This window comes from Lagopus muta, chromosome 10, assembly GCF_023343835.1.
Source record: "Lagopus muta isolate bLagMut1 chromosome 10, bLagMut1 primary, whole genome shotgun sequence".
In the NCBI taxonomy this organism is placed as follows: Eukaryota; Metazoa; Chordata; class Aves; order Galliformes; family Phasianidae; genus Lagopus; species Lagopus muta.
The window spans coordinates 15,445,508-15,466,017 of NC_064442.1; the positions used below are offsets into that span (position 1 = coordinate 15,445,508).

General features: G+C 38.0%; 1 protein-coding gene across 4 annotated transcripts in view; it reads right to left on the reverse strand.

The window, feature by feature from the left end:
* Nucleotides 1-20,510, reverse strand: part of RORA (RAR related orphan receptor A) — a 384,562-nt gene that overhangs the window by 96,213 nt on the left and 267,839 nt on the right. For all 4 annotated transcript variants that reach the window (XM_048955841.1, XM_048955847.1, XM_048955840.1 and 1 more), the window contains one exon: nucleotides 8,214-8,243. In XM_048955841.1, the coding sequence (XP_048811798.1) occupies nucleotides 8,214-8,243 (30 nt within the window). The remainder of the gene's footprint in view (nucleotides 1-8,213; nucleotides 8,244-20,510) is intronic.

Here is a 20,510-nt window from a genome sequence, read left to right on the forward strand (position 1 = left end):
GAGAAAAACTGAGAAAGCATATCAGTGAAATATCTGAAATATCTTCTGAAGTATCAAAACCTCTGTTCAACAGGAAAACTATTTTCAATCCTTCAAACTTCAGTACTCTGTCTTCAAACAGTATGTAAAATCATCTTTTTGGATGACCACTCTATTTCTACTTCTATTTCAAGGGCTGTAACTCTGGAATAAGTTAGCAGTGGAAAGAGGAAAAAGGAAAAGGGGTCAGGGTGAAATAAATGTTAAAGAGTTTGAACAGGAAACTTGCCTTATCTGTAAAAGCGGTCTTTGCAGCCAGCAGATATCACACCTATCTATGAGTTAGGTAACAGTAACAAAGATAAGCAAACAGTCTCTTCAGACAAACATTGGTGGGAAGGATGGTTATCAACTGATGACTCTATCTAAAAGGAAATCACTAAATGGCTTTGGTAACATACTGGCTATCTGAAACCAGAGGTTTCCCTACCTATGTTGCTAAGAGATTAAAATAAAGCCTAATTTGATTTTCTAGAAATCTTTAAGCATACCACCCTTGTCGTGTGTTGGCTTTTGAAGTCCGTGGTAAATACCTCAAGAAAAGAGAGGAAATATGCTCTGAGGGTGTGTCTAGTCTGTTGTTCAGCAGGTCGTATTCTTACAGCCTGCTGCAACTGACAGCTTATGTTATCTTCAAGCAAGAAGCCATCATACAATGGAAGACATGCTAGGTAGCAAAAAGGTCTCAAAACAACATTAATTCTTGCAACAAAGTCATCATCCTGTTTGTCAAGGATTTATGTTAACACTTCATATCTCTAACTAACTGCTTCTATATATGTGTGTATGTATATATATATATATATATATATATACATTTACACATGCACAATAATTTAGTGAAGATTTTCCATTTCTATTCAAGTCAGTTTTTACCAGTAATGGCAGTAGTAAGTTAGAGACAGGAAGTCTACTGAAGTCCCAGTTTCAATCCTTCAGGATCCTAGCTTCTGTTTAGGTGAGCTCTACTCATTTAGTGAAGCAAACAGTGAACCCCAAACCTGAGGGTTCTGAGTAATTCTGAACCTGAGGAAATTGAGTAATTCTAGGCATGGTGACTGCACAGGGATTCAAGACCAAGTCTAGATTCTGCAACTCTGTTGTCTTACAATAGCAAGCAATAAAGTACCGAAAGATATTCACACTAAGACTGAAAGAAGTTTGGACTGGAGGATGTAATCCTGATAATTTCCCCCTCTTTCTGTGTCTATCTATGTGTTATAGAATACACTGAAGCAAAAACTAATGTCAACAATGCTTATTTCAATATGTGCACAAATAACCACATCTGTACTTGAAAAATCACACATATTTTAACGATGTTTTCATAGTGTACATAGAGTTGACTGAATGGAAATCATTATGGCATTATAGAAAAATTATGTGTTGTATCTTGAAAGCAGCTGTATTTCTTCTGCTGCTTTAAATTAAAATACTGCTATGAAAACACAACAAGAAATTCAGCAACTCCTCTATACTAACAGAACACGAGGCACCACATTTTCTGAAACGAGTCTTTTAGTTAATTGAACAATTCTGCATATGCAATTTGTGATCATAGGTAAGGTTAGCAGGTAACTGTTGCCCCAGTTCCCATGCAAATTACCAGTGAAAAAGCTGACTTTTATGTTCTCTGAGACTTGTCCTGAGGTGTCTGTCACTACATTTTGGTCTATTACTCAATTATTATAGAACCCCCAAATTACCTATGATACTACTGAACTATAAGTTATCTTAGGATTCTATTCAATGTCAGGCTAATCCGTTTCCATTTGTACTTTTCAACTGCAGTCTTAGTTCCTCAAACTGACCCATGTTGCCCGTTGATACTTTTTTTTTTTTGTCCTGTTTAGGCAAGTAGGAACTACTTCATATACTTAATTATAATTTTTTTTTAAATAAGAGATTTACATAATATCATCATTTGGTCATAACACTAAGAATGAGCTATAAGTTACAGTAACTAACTGATCTGCCATAAAGAGCTGCCTTATGTGTTGTTTGCATTAAAATTTATCCATGATTAGGGTGAATATTTAAATAATTCCAGGTTAAACATCTCAGAGAAAGATTGCAAGACCTTCACAATATCTTCACAGTTCTTAAAAGGTTAAACATTACTGCACATTAAAAAATTGTTTTCAGGTTTCAACAGTTGCTTCAGGATGGGGATTGAAAAAGTCTAGCAATGCATGTCAACTACACGAGCCTATTAGGAATGATGGAATCAGTCACTGGTTTCAAAATTCAGATAATAAAATGTGCTTTTTTGGGATCGGATATCAACCTTGGAGAAGTCCACATGACAGTCTGCTTTAGAATCATTAGAATTCAGCCTTACTACAACAAAAATGTAGTATTGTCTTATAAGAAACAATGTCATGAAGTGAAATGACTGAGCAGAAATTTCTAAAGACAGGTTCTTCTCAATGTGTTAAAAAAGGCAGCGGTGCCGTTGTCCACAGGAATAAGCCAGCTACATACTTTGGGAAGAAGCCTTTGACTTTTGATCTTTGAACAAACTAGACACAAAGATCATGCTTTAACTTTATAGTAGTTCAAAACTAAAGACCTTGCTGCATTTGGTGACAATCTGTTCACAGAAAGAGAGACTTCTCTTCTTCAAAGGTTACGGTGACTTCAAGAAAGATTCGACAGAACCTTGCACCAAATCTGGTCCCACATCAATGAAATGGAGCGTTCCTTAGCTTCAGTAGAAATTGAATCAATCTTTGGAGAACAAAGTTTAGTGATTATATCTTAGGAAATTATATCTTAGGAAACTATTGCTGAGCATGTGCTCAGAAGGCTTTGAGCCTTCCTATGTATGTATATTTAGAGCTACCTAGACTCAGGCGGTTCCAAGTCAAACTATGTCACAATGTACTTTGTTCAGCCTCTGAGATTCACATATTAAAGAAGAAAGTTGTGAGCAGCCACCATTCTAGTTTATTTTCACAGCAGTTGTACAGCAAAAACATCCAGAATGCAAAAGCAGATTTGGAAGAAAAAGGCAGCATTTGTTCTTTATCAGGTATAAAAGTCAATGATGTGGTGATTTGTGTGGCAGCAAATAAAATAGACTGATTGAAGCTGAGGGCACTCAAACTTTTTATATTTATAGAAGTGACTTCAAAATTGAATTAAGGGTAAAATATCTAGCTGATTATGAAGAGGTTTTATTTGGCTCATAGGAAAAAAAAAATCAAGTATAGCAGTAGTTCAGTAAAAGTTTTGAACAAGAGAAAAGCCCTAGATAGTTCTTAGGCTTCTTCAGCAGGGCAAACAGCGCTTCAAGGACAAGTAGGAAAGTAGCTGCTATTTGAGGCAACTTCATTATAAAATCATTTTTAATAAGCTATCTGAGCAAAGAGAGGGAGTGCTCTTGCAGAGAAGCCCCCAAGGGAACTTAAGGCTGCCCAGTAAAGTTATTAGGAGGTTACACACAGGGGACCAAACAGCTATTTTATTGGCCTCAGGGGACAGGGTTTAGTTTTCACCTGTTCTCTTTAGGCCTTGGTGCTAACAGCAGATCCTGTTAACTATCAATATTCTGCAGGCTCCCATCTTGTGAGGAAAAGCAGCATTTACTTACTTCAGCTGGGACTCAAAGCACATTACATGAAGTAGACAGTGCAACTCATGTAGTAATTATAAATCAGATCAGGAAAAAAAAATCAAAAATTTTCCCTATAATGCAATTAAGCAGAATAATCAACATGCCTCAAGAAATCTTTAGCAGTGAGACTCATGGCCTTGTACATGTGCTGAGGAAAATAAAGCTAGAGAAAAACTGAAATTTGGATCTTGGGTTCAATTAAGCTGCAAAACCTTAATATGTTTGTAGAATTTTAGAGAAAAACAGTTTTAGGGGATGTGTAAGTCTCAAAAGCTGAAGCTCTGTCTCCCTTCCTGAAACATCCTCTTAGTTGCTAAGAAAAGAACACTGCTTTTTAAAAACTGTTCAGAGCCAGAAATAAGAAGGGCTTGTTTTAGGAATGGATCTCTGCTCAGGATAGCATTACGAGGAAGTCTATGCCTGACGAACAAGGCACTGTCTGTTTTTGGGCTAGTTGTGGTGCAGCCGCACTGAAAATAAAGCACTCCAAGCTCCAGCCAAAAATTTGGAGGCTTGTCAGGTTTAGAGGTACCTACTGAAAAAGCTATGGAACTTTGTGCCAGTACATCTGGGCACTTAAATACAGCCAAATTTATCTCCCTATGTTTTAATCAAAACTTTCAATTGCAGGAGAAGCTTGAAAAATGAATTGAGCACTTACTCTGAATTTCAGTCCCATTGAAATAAATAAAATTAAAAAAAAAGTTCCATTATCAGTGAGGTCGATCTTTACCACAAAGGCATAAGAAGAACCAATTGGATTAAATTTTATTTGACCTGGTTGAGGTGCAGGAACTGAGCTAGTTGGCTACTGATCCCTAGGACTGCCAAAAGAAGCATGCTCTTCCACTCTGAATAACACCTCAGTTGAAGTGATGAAGTAGGTCACTGACAAACAATTTTAGTCGAAGCTTACAAAAGGCCACCTCACACACTGCATGTAGAAGCAGTCTGTGGCTGTACTCAAAAAAGGGTGTATCAAAAAAGATAATCCCAGCAAGTTATCCTTAATTCAAAGTATTGTGTCAGCACAGGTGAGAGCACTCCAGTTAGGTCCTCAGTCATGCTCTGCCCACAGGAGTATCACTAGGAGCTGGACTCCTAACTCTTTTTTGCTGCAGAGCATTGTACCAATCTAAGAGCTTCCTCCAGTGGACTGCAGGAGCTCTAGAACGGCCTTACGGATGCAGACAAAAGATAGTGTGAAAAGAAGGACAGCAAAATCAAGGTGTACTTTTTTTTTTAAAACTTAAAAACATCAGGTAAACAAGTAACTGAATGTACCTGAACCTTCATACAGATATGAATCCCAGCTATGTAATCAAACTCCTCTGAAGCCTTTGACCATAGTTCACTGAAATCCAAAATACCAAGATAAGAAGTTTCCATTACATGAAGAATTCACCACATTAGTCTTCTAGGTACATAAGCAAGAGGTAAATCCTTTCTCTGTGAGGCAGTCAAGTCAAATGCTTCTAAGAAATTCAGTGCCCAGGATACAGAAGAAGTCTGGACAAGAAGAACCTTTATTTATATGATAGTTCTGAGACACAAGTGGTGTGGTAGAGGCCAGCAAACTGATTCTACGAAGTATGGCAAGATTTTGGTTTAAGATGACAAGTGAAATACTATATATGGCAGGGGTGAGCATAGCTCCAAGCCAGGAGGTACTAAATGCCAGGTGCTCTGCAGCCTTTGGTTCCCTGGAATATCATATCTTTATCATCACCGTTACAACAAAGACACCTGTCTGAATTTGTGAAAAGGCTGAAGCTGTGTATCTAAGCTATATATTTTTTGATTCAAGGCATGAAACACGAGAGGAAGAAGGTCATGTTATGAGTATTACTTTGAATTAAATGACTGGAAAATAACCTAAGTGTCAGTCATAATCTTTTTCCAATCAAAAGGAAACTGAAAATACCTGAAGTCCCACTTTGTATGGAAGATGAGATAAGACTTGGCCTCTAATATCTGACTTAGCTATTCTCACACAAGATGAGGGATAACTTAACAAATCAGTATGTGAGCCCAAGAAAGAATAACTCTGCAAATAGACAGCAGAGAAGAATTTTTACTTCAGAAGTCTGTTTCAGAGTGAAATATCGCATTTTGGGGTGGACAAAATTTATTCTCATTAGTGCTGCTTGGAAGCAGCAGCATTACAGCCCATGTTTAAAAATGGCAGGTTTTGTAGTGCTCAAAAGCTGTTACAGAGAGAATGTGGAGAAGCAGCCAATGAAAAAGAAAACCTGGATAAAACTTCAATTTGGTGAACCCTATAAACTCAAAAACTCAGGCATTAACTTTATTTTTGCATTTGGGTTTTCTTATAAAATTATTTTTTTTTTCCAAGCCATTCCCAAACTGGTTTTTGATATCTACTTTTTCTATACAATAATAAACTTTCTCTAATAAGGAAGAAATGTTTTTTTCTGCGCAATCTTAAAATGCCAAAGATGCACAACATACATCAATTCCTACTCTATCTGTCATAATGGGAATGTATGTAAAAAAACCAAACAAATAAAGCTGAATGAATCCCATAGATTTGTTAGCAAATGTAGCCTAGGATTTTCATTATGCCAATTACAGCATATTGATCCTCCTATTTTAATCCTTCCTTAATGCAGAAGTTCATCTTCCCATTATTAAGTGAATCTTCCCATTCATGCTCCAGCAATGTCGTGAAAACTGATTAACAAATTGGGGAGCTACTCTTCGTCAGCATAGCACCCAGTTCTCACTTAGCATAGAAGATGTCGGGATCCTAATTTCTGTCTTCGGTAGTGTACAGGCGTTACATGGTGAACAGTAGCTAATCATCTAGCAGAGCTGATGAATACAACTTTTTTGTCATAAAAGACCTCAATCACAGCATCCCCTGAGATACATGTGATCCCATTTTATTAGGCCAGCAGACCTTAAGAACATTCCTATGCTCTCTAGGTCCTTAGTTGCTATTTAGTTTTCCCTATTAAAAAAGTATTGAATATTGGAATTGGAGACGCGACTTCTAAAACAAGTCAGCACGTGGCACTGCTGCACTCAGCTGTAGTTTCAGCTGATTTGCAGGTGGAGTGTTAGACAACACCATGTAGTCATCAGCCTCCATACGAGAGAGGCCCAAGCCTGAGCTAGCACAAATACTGAGTTACTTACCACCTCTAGAGAGGGTGGTCGCTCCAGGCCAGGGTTGAGCTCATGGGCAAGGCTGTGCAAGGAAGCTGTCTGTACAATGCCTGGCCTGCGGATATACAGAGGACTTCAGTCTCCTGTACTGTTAGTCAGTATGAGCTCAAATATTCACTAAATATGTAAGGGTCACATTCTGCTCTCAGAGGCCTATCTGTAGCTCTCATTAAGGTGAATGGAAACCACATTTGCATTCACCCAAACAGGAGCTGACCCTAGGAATGCATTAAGTGAGCAAGATCACCTAATCAGAGCACCATCACGCTCTAGAACTTGGTAACAAGTAACATTTGCTTCAAAATTCTTATCAAACAGCTTCTCAGTAAAAGCTCTTATATCAAGTAATTGTATTTTGTAAATCTATATGGGGAGATTTCACAAGTGGCAGACGATATCAAGTCAGGTTTTACCTTATATGAACATTTTAAAACAGGAATGAATAAGAATGAAATTATTGTAAGATACTTTAGGCCTACAAAACTGCAGTAAAAGTATTTTAAATGCAAAACTCTGTTCAATTGCATTGTAGATCTTAGTAAATTTTGTGCCTCCTGTTTTGTTAGAAAGCTCTCATAAGACTAGAAGCCTCAGCTTTATCTTCCTGCTGTGTGACATCCTGGGCAAGTATAGTTCCTGCACTAGATTTCCAAAGCTTCATGGTATCCAAAGAATCTCAACATACCTCCTTTAGCTACAAATCGTAACGTTTTCTTGGAATTGTGCTTTTAACTCACAGTAGATAAGAGTTGATCCCCAATAATGACGTCTTTGAAGAGGATTCAGAATAAAATGTACATGTAAGTAAATGCACACATCCACATCCGTTTCCAAGTTTGCCATTTATGAGGATTATCTATTTATGTGGTTGAGAGCAACACAATAATCATCTCATTTCCATCAAGAATTCCTTAAAGCACAAGCACAGAATGATTTACCTTATAGATGAATGCATAGGAAGAGTCAAAAGACTTTGAACTAAATAATTTCTTATTACATGAAACACATTGCATATATAACAATATATATATATATACTTCTTCATATAATAGAAAAATCTTTCTGATCAACCGTGTTTTTCCAGATATTTTACTTACCAGGTAATTGTAAGATACACATATTAGAATAAAGAATTCTATTTTTTGTCTTCACATCTTTCCGTTCCTGCCCTTTGCCTTAATACACACACACACACATGCATGCACACACACACAGTATATCCAGATAGATGACATTTCAGCGAGGACTGGAACCACCCCAAAGCAGAAAACTTGCCAGCATTTTTAAAATCGAACCTTCCACAGCATGGCCTAAACATGTACTCCACTCATAAAAGAAGGACAAATCAAAAGACATTACTTACATGTATGAGTCTTCTTTGTTACAGAAATACCTGTAGGGAAGAAATGATACAAATGTTAGCAAAATGACCACGACATAAATTCTTTTGACATGTATTTCATGGTTATAACTACTTTATTTCAGGCACACAGCTGCCACTACAAAAGAGGAATGAAAATTATAACGATTGTTATGTTAGGGAGAGAAGGATCTCTTTTCTTTGCACTCAGACTTTAATGCTATATTCTCTCCTTACACCTCATTAATGAATGTTTCAGCATGTATCACTTAAATGTGCTTGCTGGAATGCATATCTACACCATGCTGAAGCAAATGGAGGACATCCACAGCACTATGGAAGCTTTCTTTTACTTCCCCTGGTCAATAATTTTACCACGCTCATATCAACCAGTACACAACGGTCTACCCAGCCAGAACAGATTTGAGCAGTACAATTCATTTGCTATGTTGTTAAGCTCAAGTAGCTCCCTGACTGCAAGTCGTGTCTTATGATCATTAAAAATGAGTAGCTCTCTCAATATGAGTATTAATTGCTGTACTTTCAAGCTAGATACAAGTATCTCCAAACTGTTAAACACACACTTTCTGAAATAATGGCAATGTCTTTATACTACATAGGCATGTGGCAGCAAATCACCAGTTTTCCAGCACCAGTAAAATCTGAGGGGCACTTTAAAGAAAGCAACACAATGAACAGCGAGGCAAAATCCATAATACCAAATAAAGATAAAATTAACTCTGCTAAATGTCACTGGAATTCATGCTTGAATACAATCAATATTGTCTCCACTTTAGTAGACAACTGATTCTATACTCAGACTCTGCAGTATTTAAGCTTCGCTTTCCTTGAGGGGAATTTCATGAGAAGTTACTGGAAGTAGAACAAGTATTTGAAATGTTTGATTGCCGATTAACACCAGTAATGACAATTAGGAATCAGAATCATTTGTCTTACTGTTTACGAAAGAGGCATTACGAAAGCTGTATCTCCTCAGCTATCCTCTTTCTCCTTTAATCACCAAAGGCCTTTTGGTTTTGAATGATATATTTCTGCGAGTATGAGCACTGACACCACTTTACAAAAGAAAAGCCAAGTCTCCAGGCTCTGGGGAAAGAAGTTCTGAGCAGTTCCTCTGAGTAATTTTGTGAATGGGAAACACTGGTAAGCGATTCACAAAAATGAGACTAAAAGGCCTTGATTAGATATGTCTACTGACTTAGATCTGGAAGGTCCCAGCCAAGCCTACGTGTTCCTCACACAGAAGTATCTGTCCCTGCCCAGCTTCCTTGGTCAGGTTCTACGACCTAGAGGATGTCTTACTGAATAGGAAATGCGAAGGAAATAGGTTTTTAATACAAACACCATTTGCAAAACTTCCTCTGCAAACACTACTGCTGTTGAATTGATACGTCAGTGCATTTTCAGCATTATGGGAGCCATATGTGTGCTTTTCTCAGAAAATAACGCTTTCTGTAAAATCACTTTGAACAGAAAGTGCTTATGCTGTCACTTCTGATTACTCACAGCCTCTTCACAACGGGATTTGCCTCAGCACAAAACAGACTTAGCTGTATTCGCCGACTGAGGGACTACTTCCCCTGATACAAAACAGCGATGGAAATAGCAGCGCTTATATTTTTTGACTTAATTCTTTTTTATCTGAGATGAGTGGTGGGTTTTTCCAATCAAATGTTTCCACAATAATTACTGAGTACCATCTGATGAGCCTTTCAGTTATTTTATATAGATATCTGTAGATAACCTTTAACAGTTGTTAAGAGGCAAGGTTTTTTTGTTTGTTTTTTGTGTTCGTTTGTTTGTTTATCATCTTTATAATTACACTGGTAAGTGCAGTGAAATCAAAGTATTTTTCTCTGAATTGAGTTTTTACAGTGACTAATTGCGACCTGGTGGACCCAGGATAAATGTTGCCAGCAGTTCAACAGGATGAGATTTAATCAGGAATCTATGCTCGTATTAAAACAAGTCTAATTTTTCCTTCTAACTTTTATTTTTAGGAAGCCTTCCCTGTCACATCAGTAACTATGAGCAAGTGGAAAATGTGAGCAAAAACATACTGGGCTATCCAAACAGTTACTCAGGTTGGATGTACTGCAGCTAGAGCTTTAAATATTAAATATGCAATGAATTCCTACATCGTAGCACTCTGTTTTAGCTTTAATGCAGGAGGCCTGCTATTCAAAACATCTAAGAAGCATAATAAACTCCTAGAAATTAATTAATTATATAAAAAAACCAGTCTGAAAACTACTTCATGTAAGACAGGGCTGTTGCACAAGCTTTGGCTTTGTTTCTTTCGGTCAGTGCTAAATCCCACTTACATGAATGTTTGCATGCCTTTCCTATGAGTTTGTATTCCATAAGTCTTATGCAGACAACTCGGTAGTTCTTTTGAAATCCACAAGATCTCTTGAGAAACTAGTTCTGGAAGTTCAACACACATCAGTAATTTAGTTCACAAGAACAGGCACAATTAATTCCCGTTGTTCCTACATATTTCCAGGAATGGATGAATTTACACAGTTTGAGTGGACATGATCTAATACAATGCTGACAGACAAAGATGTATTTATTTGTAGTAAGTGGAGTGCAAGTGACCTACTGATTCCTTTAAAAATGATATGTAACGTAGAATTCCATTTTTTAGCATTTCTCCTACGTGCAGCATCATTTCAAAGTACGACATGCTCGAGTAATACGTGACAACTTGCCATTATTAGCATTATCCTAAACTGCCGACTTTCCATTCCTTTTTTAACTAATAAAAAAAAAACTAAAATAAAGAAAGCAAGAAACAACCCTAGCTTCATGTTGTTAATACATCAAGACTTCCTGACTTAACCAACTAGACTTCAAAGTAAAGCAAAGGAAATGTCATGAAAATACCACAATATATCACTGCCATGGTTATCAGTGAGTGAAAGTTTCAGTATTACAGTTATCACAGAATTTATCACTTCAGCAGTGCAATTTGACATTCCAGATAAACACCAAATCTTAAGCAAATTAACTTCTTAGACTTTTCATTGTTGCTATGCAATGCTCTTTGCAACAGCAATCATTTTTTTTTAATGAAAAGAATTCATAGCACATTCCCTTTCCCCCTCCTGCCAACTACATGTAATTTGCCACGATGGGTGATATTTACAAAAAGAGCTTTCTGTACGCAATGAACTTTGAAAAGAGTATCTAACAACAGAGACAGGATATTCTTTTGCAAGAAGTTAGCCTGACTGACCTTCACCAGCCAGCTTCAAATAGAGATAACAATGTCTTCAAGTACAAAAAGACTCAGATATTTTATACATTATAAGCTATTTCTCACAGTTGCCCATCCAAATAAAGAAGCATAATGAAATGCTGCTTACTCTGTGAACCCAGATCCCCGCTGCTGCTGTACAGTTGTCAACTTTCCATATTTCAAGGGGAAAGCATACTTTGATGTACAGAATGATAAACAAAAAGTCCCCTGTCTGGTGGAATACATTACTCTGCAAAATATCAAAGGAGAATATTCTTGAGAGCAATTTTCTTAAAACTCCAAGAAAACCCTTCCTCAGAAGTTTGTATGGATAAAGATACATGTCACTGGCAAAACCAGGAGCTAATCTTCAGGACTTCTGTTAAGCACTGTTTAGAGTTTGCTTAGTTTTTTGTGCACAAGCCCAGGTGATTCTCACTGGTCCAATTGCAGAGTATGCAGTTAAATGACCTGCATGCACGATGCTTTGCTCGTGTGAGTGCAAGCATAAACACCAATACTTTTTGCTTACTTCCACCTTCAATCCAAGCCAGCACTGTGGCTTTGGTATATTCTGGAACTTAGCCCTTTTATGACAGATTGCAAATTGTCAGGAAAAAAAAAAAAAAGATTAAAATTTGAAACTCTATGTCTCCTGCCTAATGTACTGTGTAAAATCAGGAAGGAAATGTATTACAAGCTTGGATCCCACTGTGTTTCGTCCTGTCACTCCACTTCTTTTTTTACTTTGTCACTACACAAAGCTAGCAATTAAGGTGGGAGATTATATGTAACACTCGGGCACTTGCAGAGAACCTACCAAAGCGGAATAATAGATCTGAGTATATTCAGACAGGAGTTCATTCTTTTAGAAACCCTAATAATGATTCATATTTAAGTCAGTATGGATCTCTGGCTTGGGGGTGCTTGTTGGTCTTTACAGGCAGTGTTTATAGCAACCAAGGTAAAAATAATGTGCATACACATATGAGAATACAGGGTAGGTGGATTTAACTGAAGAAAATAATGTTGTAAAACAGAGTCCTTGTCTAGGGCACTGAGTGGAACTGTTAATGACTATCAGCACATATTACTGAAAGGGGCTTCAAATAATTTTAGCATTTTGATCCAAAAATTGTTAATGGGCATTAATGTTAGTACTGCACTCCAAAGAGAAATAAATGATGTGCCAGGGTAGCAAAGGACAAGGACAGCATACACCAGGCATCAAAGCACTAGGTACCAGAAAACAATGAAAATTATGTAACGAGGGGGGAAAAAAAAGCATTGGTTTTTCTTTTAAAAATAATTTTGAATGGGATAATTGTAATATATATATTAATAATATTCCAGTTTTCCCCAGATTTTTTTCACAGCTTTTAATGACTGGCAAAAAGCTCACCATCTGAAATGAGTTTTTCTACAGAGGTTTACATTATGCTTTTGCTATAAAGACCATATGCACCAAAATTCTAGAAATCAAGACTGACCTAAATCTTTCCATCAGCAGTGAAAAACAAAATCTTGATTTTCTAAGATGCACAGCTGTTCCTCATACATAAATACTACCGGAGTATTTCTCAGAACTTTATTTTTGAGATGTTATTCTAGTCCTACTCCAAGAATTACACAATTATTTCAGAATTAGCTACAGAAAAATGTCCACTATTTCTTCAACTTGCTGCCCAAACAGGGATGCAGGAAATTTGACAAAAACAGATTAAAACCCAAGTTTTCTTTTTTCTCGCTTTTCTTTCTTTTTCTTTAATGTATTATCCTTATTTTACCAACAGATGAACTTTTTAGCCCTTGTAGCTGAGACCGCCTTCCTGTTTCTGAGGCTGACCTCCTGCATCATCTAAGAATGTCATGACTTCATTTTTCAGCAGGCGACAGACTCTCCTACCCAGCAGCCCTTATAATGACAGCAGCATCTCTGAAAACAAATTACTGTAATTCTTTCAAACACTGCAGACTATTCATAAGAGACAAACGATAACTATCATGAGAGTGATTTGTAATCTGTACAATTTTAAGTTAAAGAATTCACCAATCCTTTTCAATTTTCCCAAGTCAGTAATGCTTTACAGCCCCTGAGCTGACTTAACACCTCTGATGTCAAAATTACCCAAAAAGTAACGAGAATTCGTCACAACAGAAATTCAAGATACAAGGTCCTCTGTTTAAGGCTGAGGTAACAATATAAATGCACTTACTGTTGGCCCAAAATTAAAATGCCAACTCCTCATTAATGATAAACATCAAACAATCTACTCTCCTCATGACATCACCTTGGACTAGTGGCTACATCCAACTCGCTGCTACAAATCTTGCTGTAAATACTCTGTCCCTAACTGTGTAAAACCTGAATGTAACACTCATTTGAGGCCGGACTGAAGAGGCACCTTTTGATGCATGGCTCCATCCCAGCTGGCACACTGCACAGTGAGGTGATGGCATCACCTGATGGCACGGAGAACTTTATTACTTTATTTATTCCTGATGTGTGATGAAGTACTGAACAATGCTAGAGCATAGAATGAGTAAAACTCTTAAGCAATAAAGATGATTTTTAATCAGTTCCTCATCGTTTTTTTTTTGTTTTTTTTTTTAAATACACACTGCATATCACTCTAAGCTTTAGTATTTCTTTCATCCTCACAAATAAACGCTGGAGTAGATTAGAAGCAAAGAGAGGAAGAAACTTCACTAAGTAACCATTATGTTCTTATATATTAGAGGTCACCACATAATGCATAGCCATGGGATAATCCAAGTTTGCACCTTATTTTACATATTAGAAGTCAAAGATAGTTCAGAACTGCATATAAGAGTATTTTCAGCAGGAATCCATACAGAAAAACTTTGAATGAGCTTTGTTTTAATGACTACTCATTACACAATTGTCTGAGCAAATCACAAAGTAAGGATTTAAAAATAGTCTTGCAGAGCAACACAATTACATTGATGGAATCCAGCTGACTGTACAAAGTTGCATAAATCCAAGCAAACCACTACAGTTCTGGATGTAAAATAAAAGCTGTTTCCTAAAACCTGTCACAGATGTTACTAATGCTGCTATTTTCTAAGTAAATCAGAGCTCTTACAGTAAGTCACCATTTTACTCAGGGTAACAGAGTCTGCAGAATACAAGCTGCAGAGACACCTCTGCAAGTGCTCCCATTCTTCCTCAGTGACATTCAAAGAACAGTCTCCTTCACCTACAGGATCTGTCCTATCAGCACATCAATGGGAACAAACTATACAGGCAAGAAGCTCTGTAATCCATGCAGTTCCAGTATCTTATTGGAACTCCAGAAGACAACCAATGAAACCCTCCTACTATTTCTATGACCACAAACAAAACTGTTTATAGGTTGTTCATGAACAGAATATGCTTGTGAAATACACAAATGTGAGAATAAAATTTTCCTTTAGAATCTGTATGCATTCAGAAAATATAACAGCAATAACAAAAGATATAATTCCATAATTCATGAGCTGCCAACCTACTATGCTTTGTGAGATGACATCCGGTGTATACTAGTGCTGCAATGGACTACCTGGTCTTTACTGAAGCACACTCATTTATAAAATGAATCATTCCAGAATTCAGTAAGACAGCAACAAATATTTTCCAGTCACAGCATCATATCTCCTTGAAGAACTCACAGTATATTATATGTAAGCAATGTATGGCACAATTGAATCTATTTGAAATAGCATTAATATGCCAAATAAGATACTAAATTTTACAGAATGAAAGTACATTCTGGAAAATCATTTCCTACACTAGCTACACGCTACTCACACAGCTGTCCTCACGTAGTAGCTTATGTTCTAGTCCAACTAAAAGTCTCACCTCTTTGCTACTCCTCCAAACATCCTAGAAGTATCTTTGTCCAGTTCTGTCTTATAAAACCATTGTGGTCAGAAAAGATCTCTAAGATCATCTAGTCCAACCATCAATTCATCACCAATATTGCCTGCTAAGCAATGTCCACATCTTGGTGCACATGTACCCTTTTCTTGAACACCTCCAGAGACATGGCTCCACCAACTCCCTGAGTAGTCTGTTCCAATGCTCGACCATCGCTTCAGAGAAGTTTTTCCTAATGTGAAACCTAAGCCTCCCCTGGTACAATTAAAAAAGGTCATTATTTCTTGTTTGATTGCTTGTTACCTTGGAAAACATTCTGACCCCTACCTCACCACAACATCCTTTCAGGGAGTTGCAGAGAGGAACAAAGCCTCCCCTGAGCCTTCTCTTCTCCAGTCTAAACAATTCTAGTTCTCTCAGACACTCCCCATAAGACTTGTGCTCCAGGCCCCTCACAGCTCAGTTGCCCTTCTCTGGATACAATCCAGGGCCTCAATGTCTTTTCTGTAGTGAGGGGCCCAACACTGAGCACAGAACTTGAGCTGCTGCCTCACCAGTGCTGAGCACAGCGGAACGATCACCTCCAGCACCTGCTGGCCGCACCGTCTCTGACACAAGCCAGGATGCCGCTGGCCTTCTTGGTCACCTGGGCACACTGCTGGCTTGTTTTCAGCCAGATTCTGATTAACACCTCCAAATCCTTTTCAGCCTTACAGCTTTCCAGCTACTCTGCCCTATGACTGTAGCACTGCATGAGCTCGTTGTGACCACGGTGCAGGACTCGGCATTGGTGTTTCTGAATCTCATGCAGATGGCTCCAGCCCACTGATCCAGTTTATCCAGATCCCTCTGTTGCGCTTCCTTCCTTCCCCCCCCCCTGCACTCAGGCAGATCGACACTTCCTCCCAGCTTGGTGTCATCTGCAAACTTGCCGAGGCTGTCTCATTCAACTACGTAACACTTCTTTAAATTTCTCTTGGAGAAATATCACCAGATGAAACGTTCCTTTCTTTCCATCACCCAAATTTCCATCTAAGCGCAAGTTTTGGTACTGAAACCCATATAATATTTAAGATTATTTAAGATGGGAACAAATTGTCAGAATCAGGTTGATTCTGTCGATTAGTTTGGTATCAAACCCCTTCAAAGCTCTGAAGGATTCTTCATGTGAAAGGAAGCAAATCAGACAGTATCATAGTCTGAACTATTATTTCATAGGAATATAAATTGCTTAAAATAATGATGTGTATGTTTAGGTCTTCATATAAAATGAAAACAAGAATCAAAAAGTAAATCAAAGCGACAGAATGTTTTGGATTTCAAGAACTTCAGTTCACCCTCTTTCTTAAATGAGTTCAAATCAAAGCTGGTATGCAAAATACTTGGTTAGTAGGTGTGCTGCAACATGCCCTACTGGCTTCTTACATCAAAGTATTCCCCCTCTTTTTTGTCTAAGTCAGATGTTCACTTCTCTTGAACTGAAGAGACCATGGAGATCACTGTGATTTTAAAAATTCATTACCAATTCAAATGTTAATTGTAACTGCTTGATTCTCAAAAACAACCATGAAAAGAGAATGCTCACAGATTATTTCCTTCAAATAAGCAAAATTTACACAATAAAAAAGAACTGATAATATTTCTTGTTAAAACTTCCCACTAAAAATATAATTTGTATATTAACAATTAAATTAGATAACCACCTATGTGCATTCAAAGTAAAGTACTCCTTTTAAGTGATCAAATACAAACGTAGACAATCTTCCCCCTCAGAGCCAGTGGTTAGTCATTCTATGGCAAATACTTGGAAATCCAGTATAGAATACTAAGCATGGTCTTAATCCATGTCAAAACAACACTTCAGCTTCTACAGATTTAGAACTGCTGAACAAAATGAGGACAATGGACAAATATAATTATCAGTATTGCAAAGATGCTAACGCCAGTAAGAAAAGTGCCATGTTACTATGCCCTGAGAGTATCATATTCCAATGTCCTCCAGCAACTGCAAGACAAGGATGGTCTCTTGGATAGAAAACAGATGTATCCATGGACTATTCAAATGTAGCTGGGCAGGCTGTAAAATAGGGATGAAAAAGGATACACAAGACCTGTGAATTAATTGGCATGTGCTAAGTATTTTAGCTGAAAGTTGGGCATTTTGAATAGCACAAAACCCCAATAAAACACAGACAAGGCATCTGGAGAGCTGGGAGGAGAGGAGCCTGATGAGATTCAACAAGGGCAAGTGCAGAATCTAGTGAGGAATAACCAGATGGATCGGTACAGGTTAGGGGCTGAGCTGCTGGAAAGGAACTCTTCAGAGAAGAATCTGGCTGTTTTTGCAGACAACAGGCTGACTATGAGCAGCAGTGTATCCTTGTGGCCAAGAAGGCCATTGGGTGCATTAAAAAAAAAAAGCATGGTTAAGGGAGAATATCTTCCCCCTCTACTCTGCAACGGTGAGGTCACATCTGGATTACTGCGTCCAGTTCTGTGCTCCACAGTTCAAGGCAAATAGGGAACTTCTAGAGAGAGTCCAACAGAGTGCCACAATGATGATTAGAGGCTAGGAACACGTCCCTTGTAAGGAAAGGCTGAGAGATCTGGGACTGTTCAGTCTGGAGAAGAGAAGGCTGAGGGGGAAAAGTCAAATGGATGGAGTCAGGCCCTTTTCAGTAGTGCTCAGCAACAGGACAAGGGGCAACAGGCACAAACTGGAAAACAGGAAGTTCCAAGTGAATGTGACTAAAAAATTCTGAAGAATTTTACTTCGAGGGTGACACAGCACTGGAACAGGCTGCCCAGAGAAGTTATGGAGTCCCCTCCTCTGGAGATATTCAAAACTTGTCTGGATGTTTTATTATGTAACCTGCTGTAGGGAGCCTGCTTTAGCAGTGGGGTTGGTAGACTGTATGACCTCCAGAGGTCTCTTCCTGCCCCTACAATTCTGTGATTCTCTATTAAGCTGGAATAAAAGGTGGGGAGAAGGATACTATCAAGTGATGCATCAATCCCATTTGTTCTGATACGTAAGTTGCTCTGGGAGATCTCCAATCCAAATATTGGTGCAAAAAAGTCCAGGTTAACTTTTCACAACGAACAGGAATAACATACAAGATGATGTAACATACAATCTAAAGTAGCTTTTTCTCTTTTTCCCCTCTCCCCCAATTCTTTATGTAACTTAAAATTGTATCATATTATTATAAAGTGCTTTGCTACTGACTTTACTGAGTGATTTACAACCTCTGTGATTGATTAGGTAGAATTGCAATGTTTGCAAAGATTTGAGTAACTGAGTGAAAAATAAGCTATTCAAAATGTGAAGATTTATCCCACATCAAAAAGCACAAAATAATCGCAGGTATTTTGTTTTCCTTAGTTATTACTGGGTTGACACTTTTTGCAATACTTCACATCAGCAAGTTAGCTTTTAAATATCCTTGAAAAGCAAATATTAGTTGCCATTTACAGTACAGTGAAACAGAAACCAAGCAGTTATGTAACTACAAGTAATGTATTTGTAAGGTTGGGTTGCCAGACTTAGAGTACCAGTCCTAAATCAAACACTGCAAGCAAGGATTTTCTCACTGCATCTCTCTCAATCTGTTTTTGACTTCACCAAGATGACTGAGATCAATTAAAATTTGGGCCTCTATTCTAAAATGGGTTCTTGTAATAATGTGCCGAGATCTTTTTAAAACAGAAGATATGAAAGTACCTGTGTATTTCCTTGTGAAAATATACAGAAAATAACTTTTTTCTAAAAGTTTTTCAAATTACCCTACAATATTTGAAATTATCCTCCTGTACTAAGGAGGGCTATGAAGACGGTAAAGAGTCTAGAAGGCAAGATGTGTAAGGAGCAGCTTAAGACCCTGGGTTTGTTCAGCCCAGAGCAGAGCAGGCTGAGCTCCTGGGAGGCCTCATGGCGGCTGCAGCTCCTCACAGGGAGCGGAGGGCAGCGCTGAGCTCTGCTCTGTGACAGCGACAGGGCCTGAGGGAACGGCATGGAGCTGTGTATGAAGTGGGGAGGTGGGGATTAGGATGAGGTCCTTCACTGAGAGGGCAGTCAGGCACTGGAACAGGCTGCCCAGGGCAGTGGTCATGGCACCGAGTGCCGGAGTTAAGAAGTGTCTGACAATGCTCTCAGATATATGGTCTGATTTTTGGGTGGTCCTGTGTACGGTCAGGAGTTGGACTTGATGAGCCTTGTGGGTCCCATTCAACTCCAACTCAGGATATTCTATGAGCCTATGATTCTATATGTAATACATAATTTCACCCTGACTACAGAGCATTGTTGCTTTGTATATTTGTAGAGGACTGCTGCTTCACTAGGTAGCTTTTTCTCCACCATACAAGCCCTTTTAAAATCACTAAGGAAATTTATTAGGCCGCATAAATTTCTTGGTTCACGCCGACTTTCATCTACTTAACACTTTGGATGAGTTTGAGCCATTGTAGATTAACTGAAGCCAACTCTGGATATCAAGTTCTTACTATAATGGTAGGATTACTTTAATTGAAAGACCATCAACATTTTAATACAGACACGTTGTCTTTGCTCAATTGATCTGCGAAGTGTTTAGACAGCAATATTTTTGATCCAGGAAAAATGATTTCTTCCATACTTCTTTATCTATCCCAACTGAATACTCCCGTTGTAATGTGCCTGCACATTTGTCTTTCATTATTCTTCTGAGACTGACTGTTGCAAAAAAAAATTATACTTTTTCAAGCAGACTCCCATCATGGTAACTTTTTGTTCTTTCAAAATATACTGAGGTTAAATCTCAACTTTTCATTGCTTCACTCTCCTGAGAGAAAGAAAGAAGATTCTATTATGTCTTCTTGATCAGCCTCGATGAATGAGGGGAAAATAGGGATAGGAAAAAATTTGTGCTAGAAGTTTATGCAAAATTTGAGACTTGAATATAGCACAAGTAGTACTTCAACACTTCAGACTCCTTCCATGCTGAGACCCCTGGAGAGTTGAGTTAAATCACTAAACTTATTTCAGGAAAAGGGAGAACACTCTGGAGAAAACTCTGTTGAATCCAGCAAAATTAATAAACTGGTTGCTGCTGATGTGAACTACATTTTCTGACAGAAGTTTGACAAATTTGTAATTCCCTCTTAGCTAGCTTGT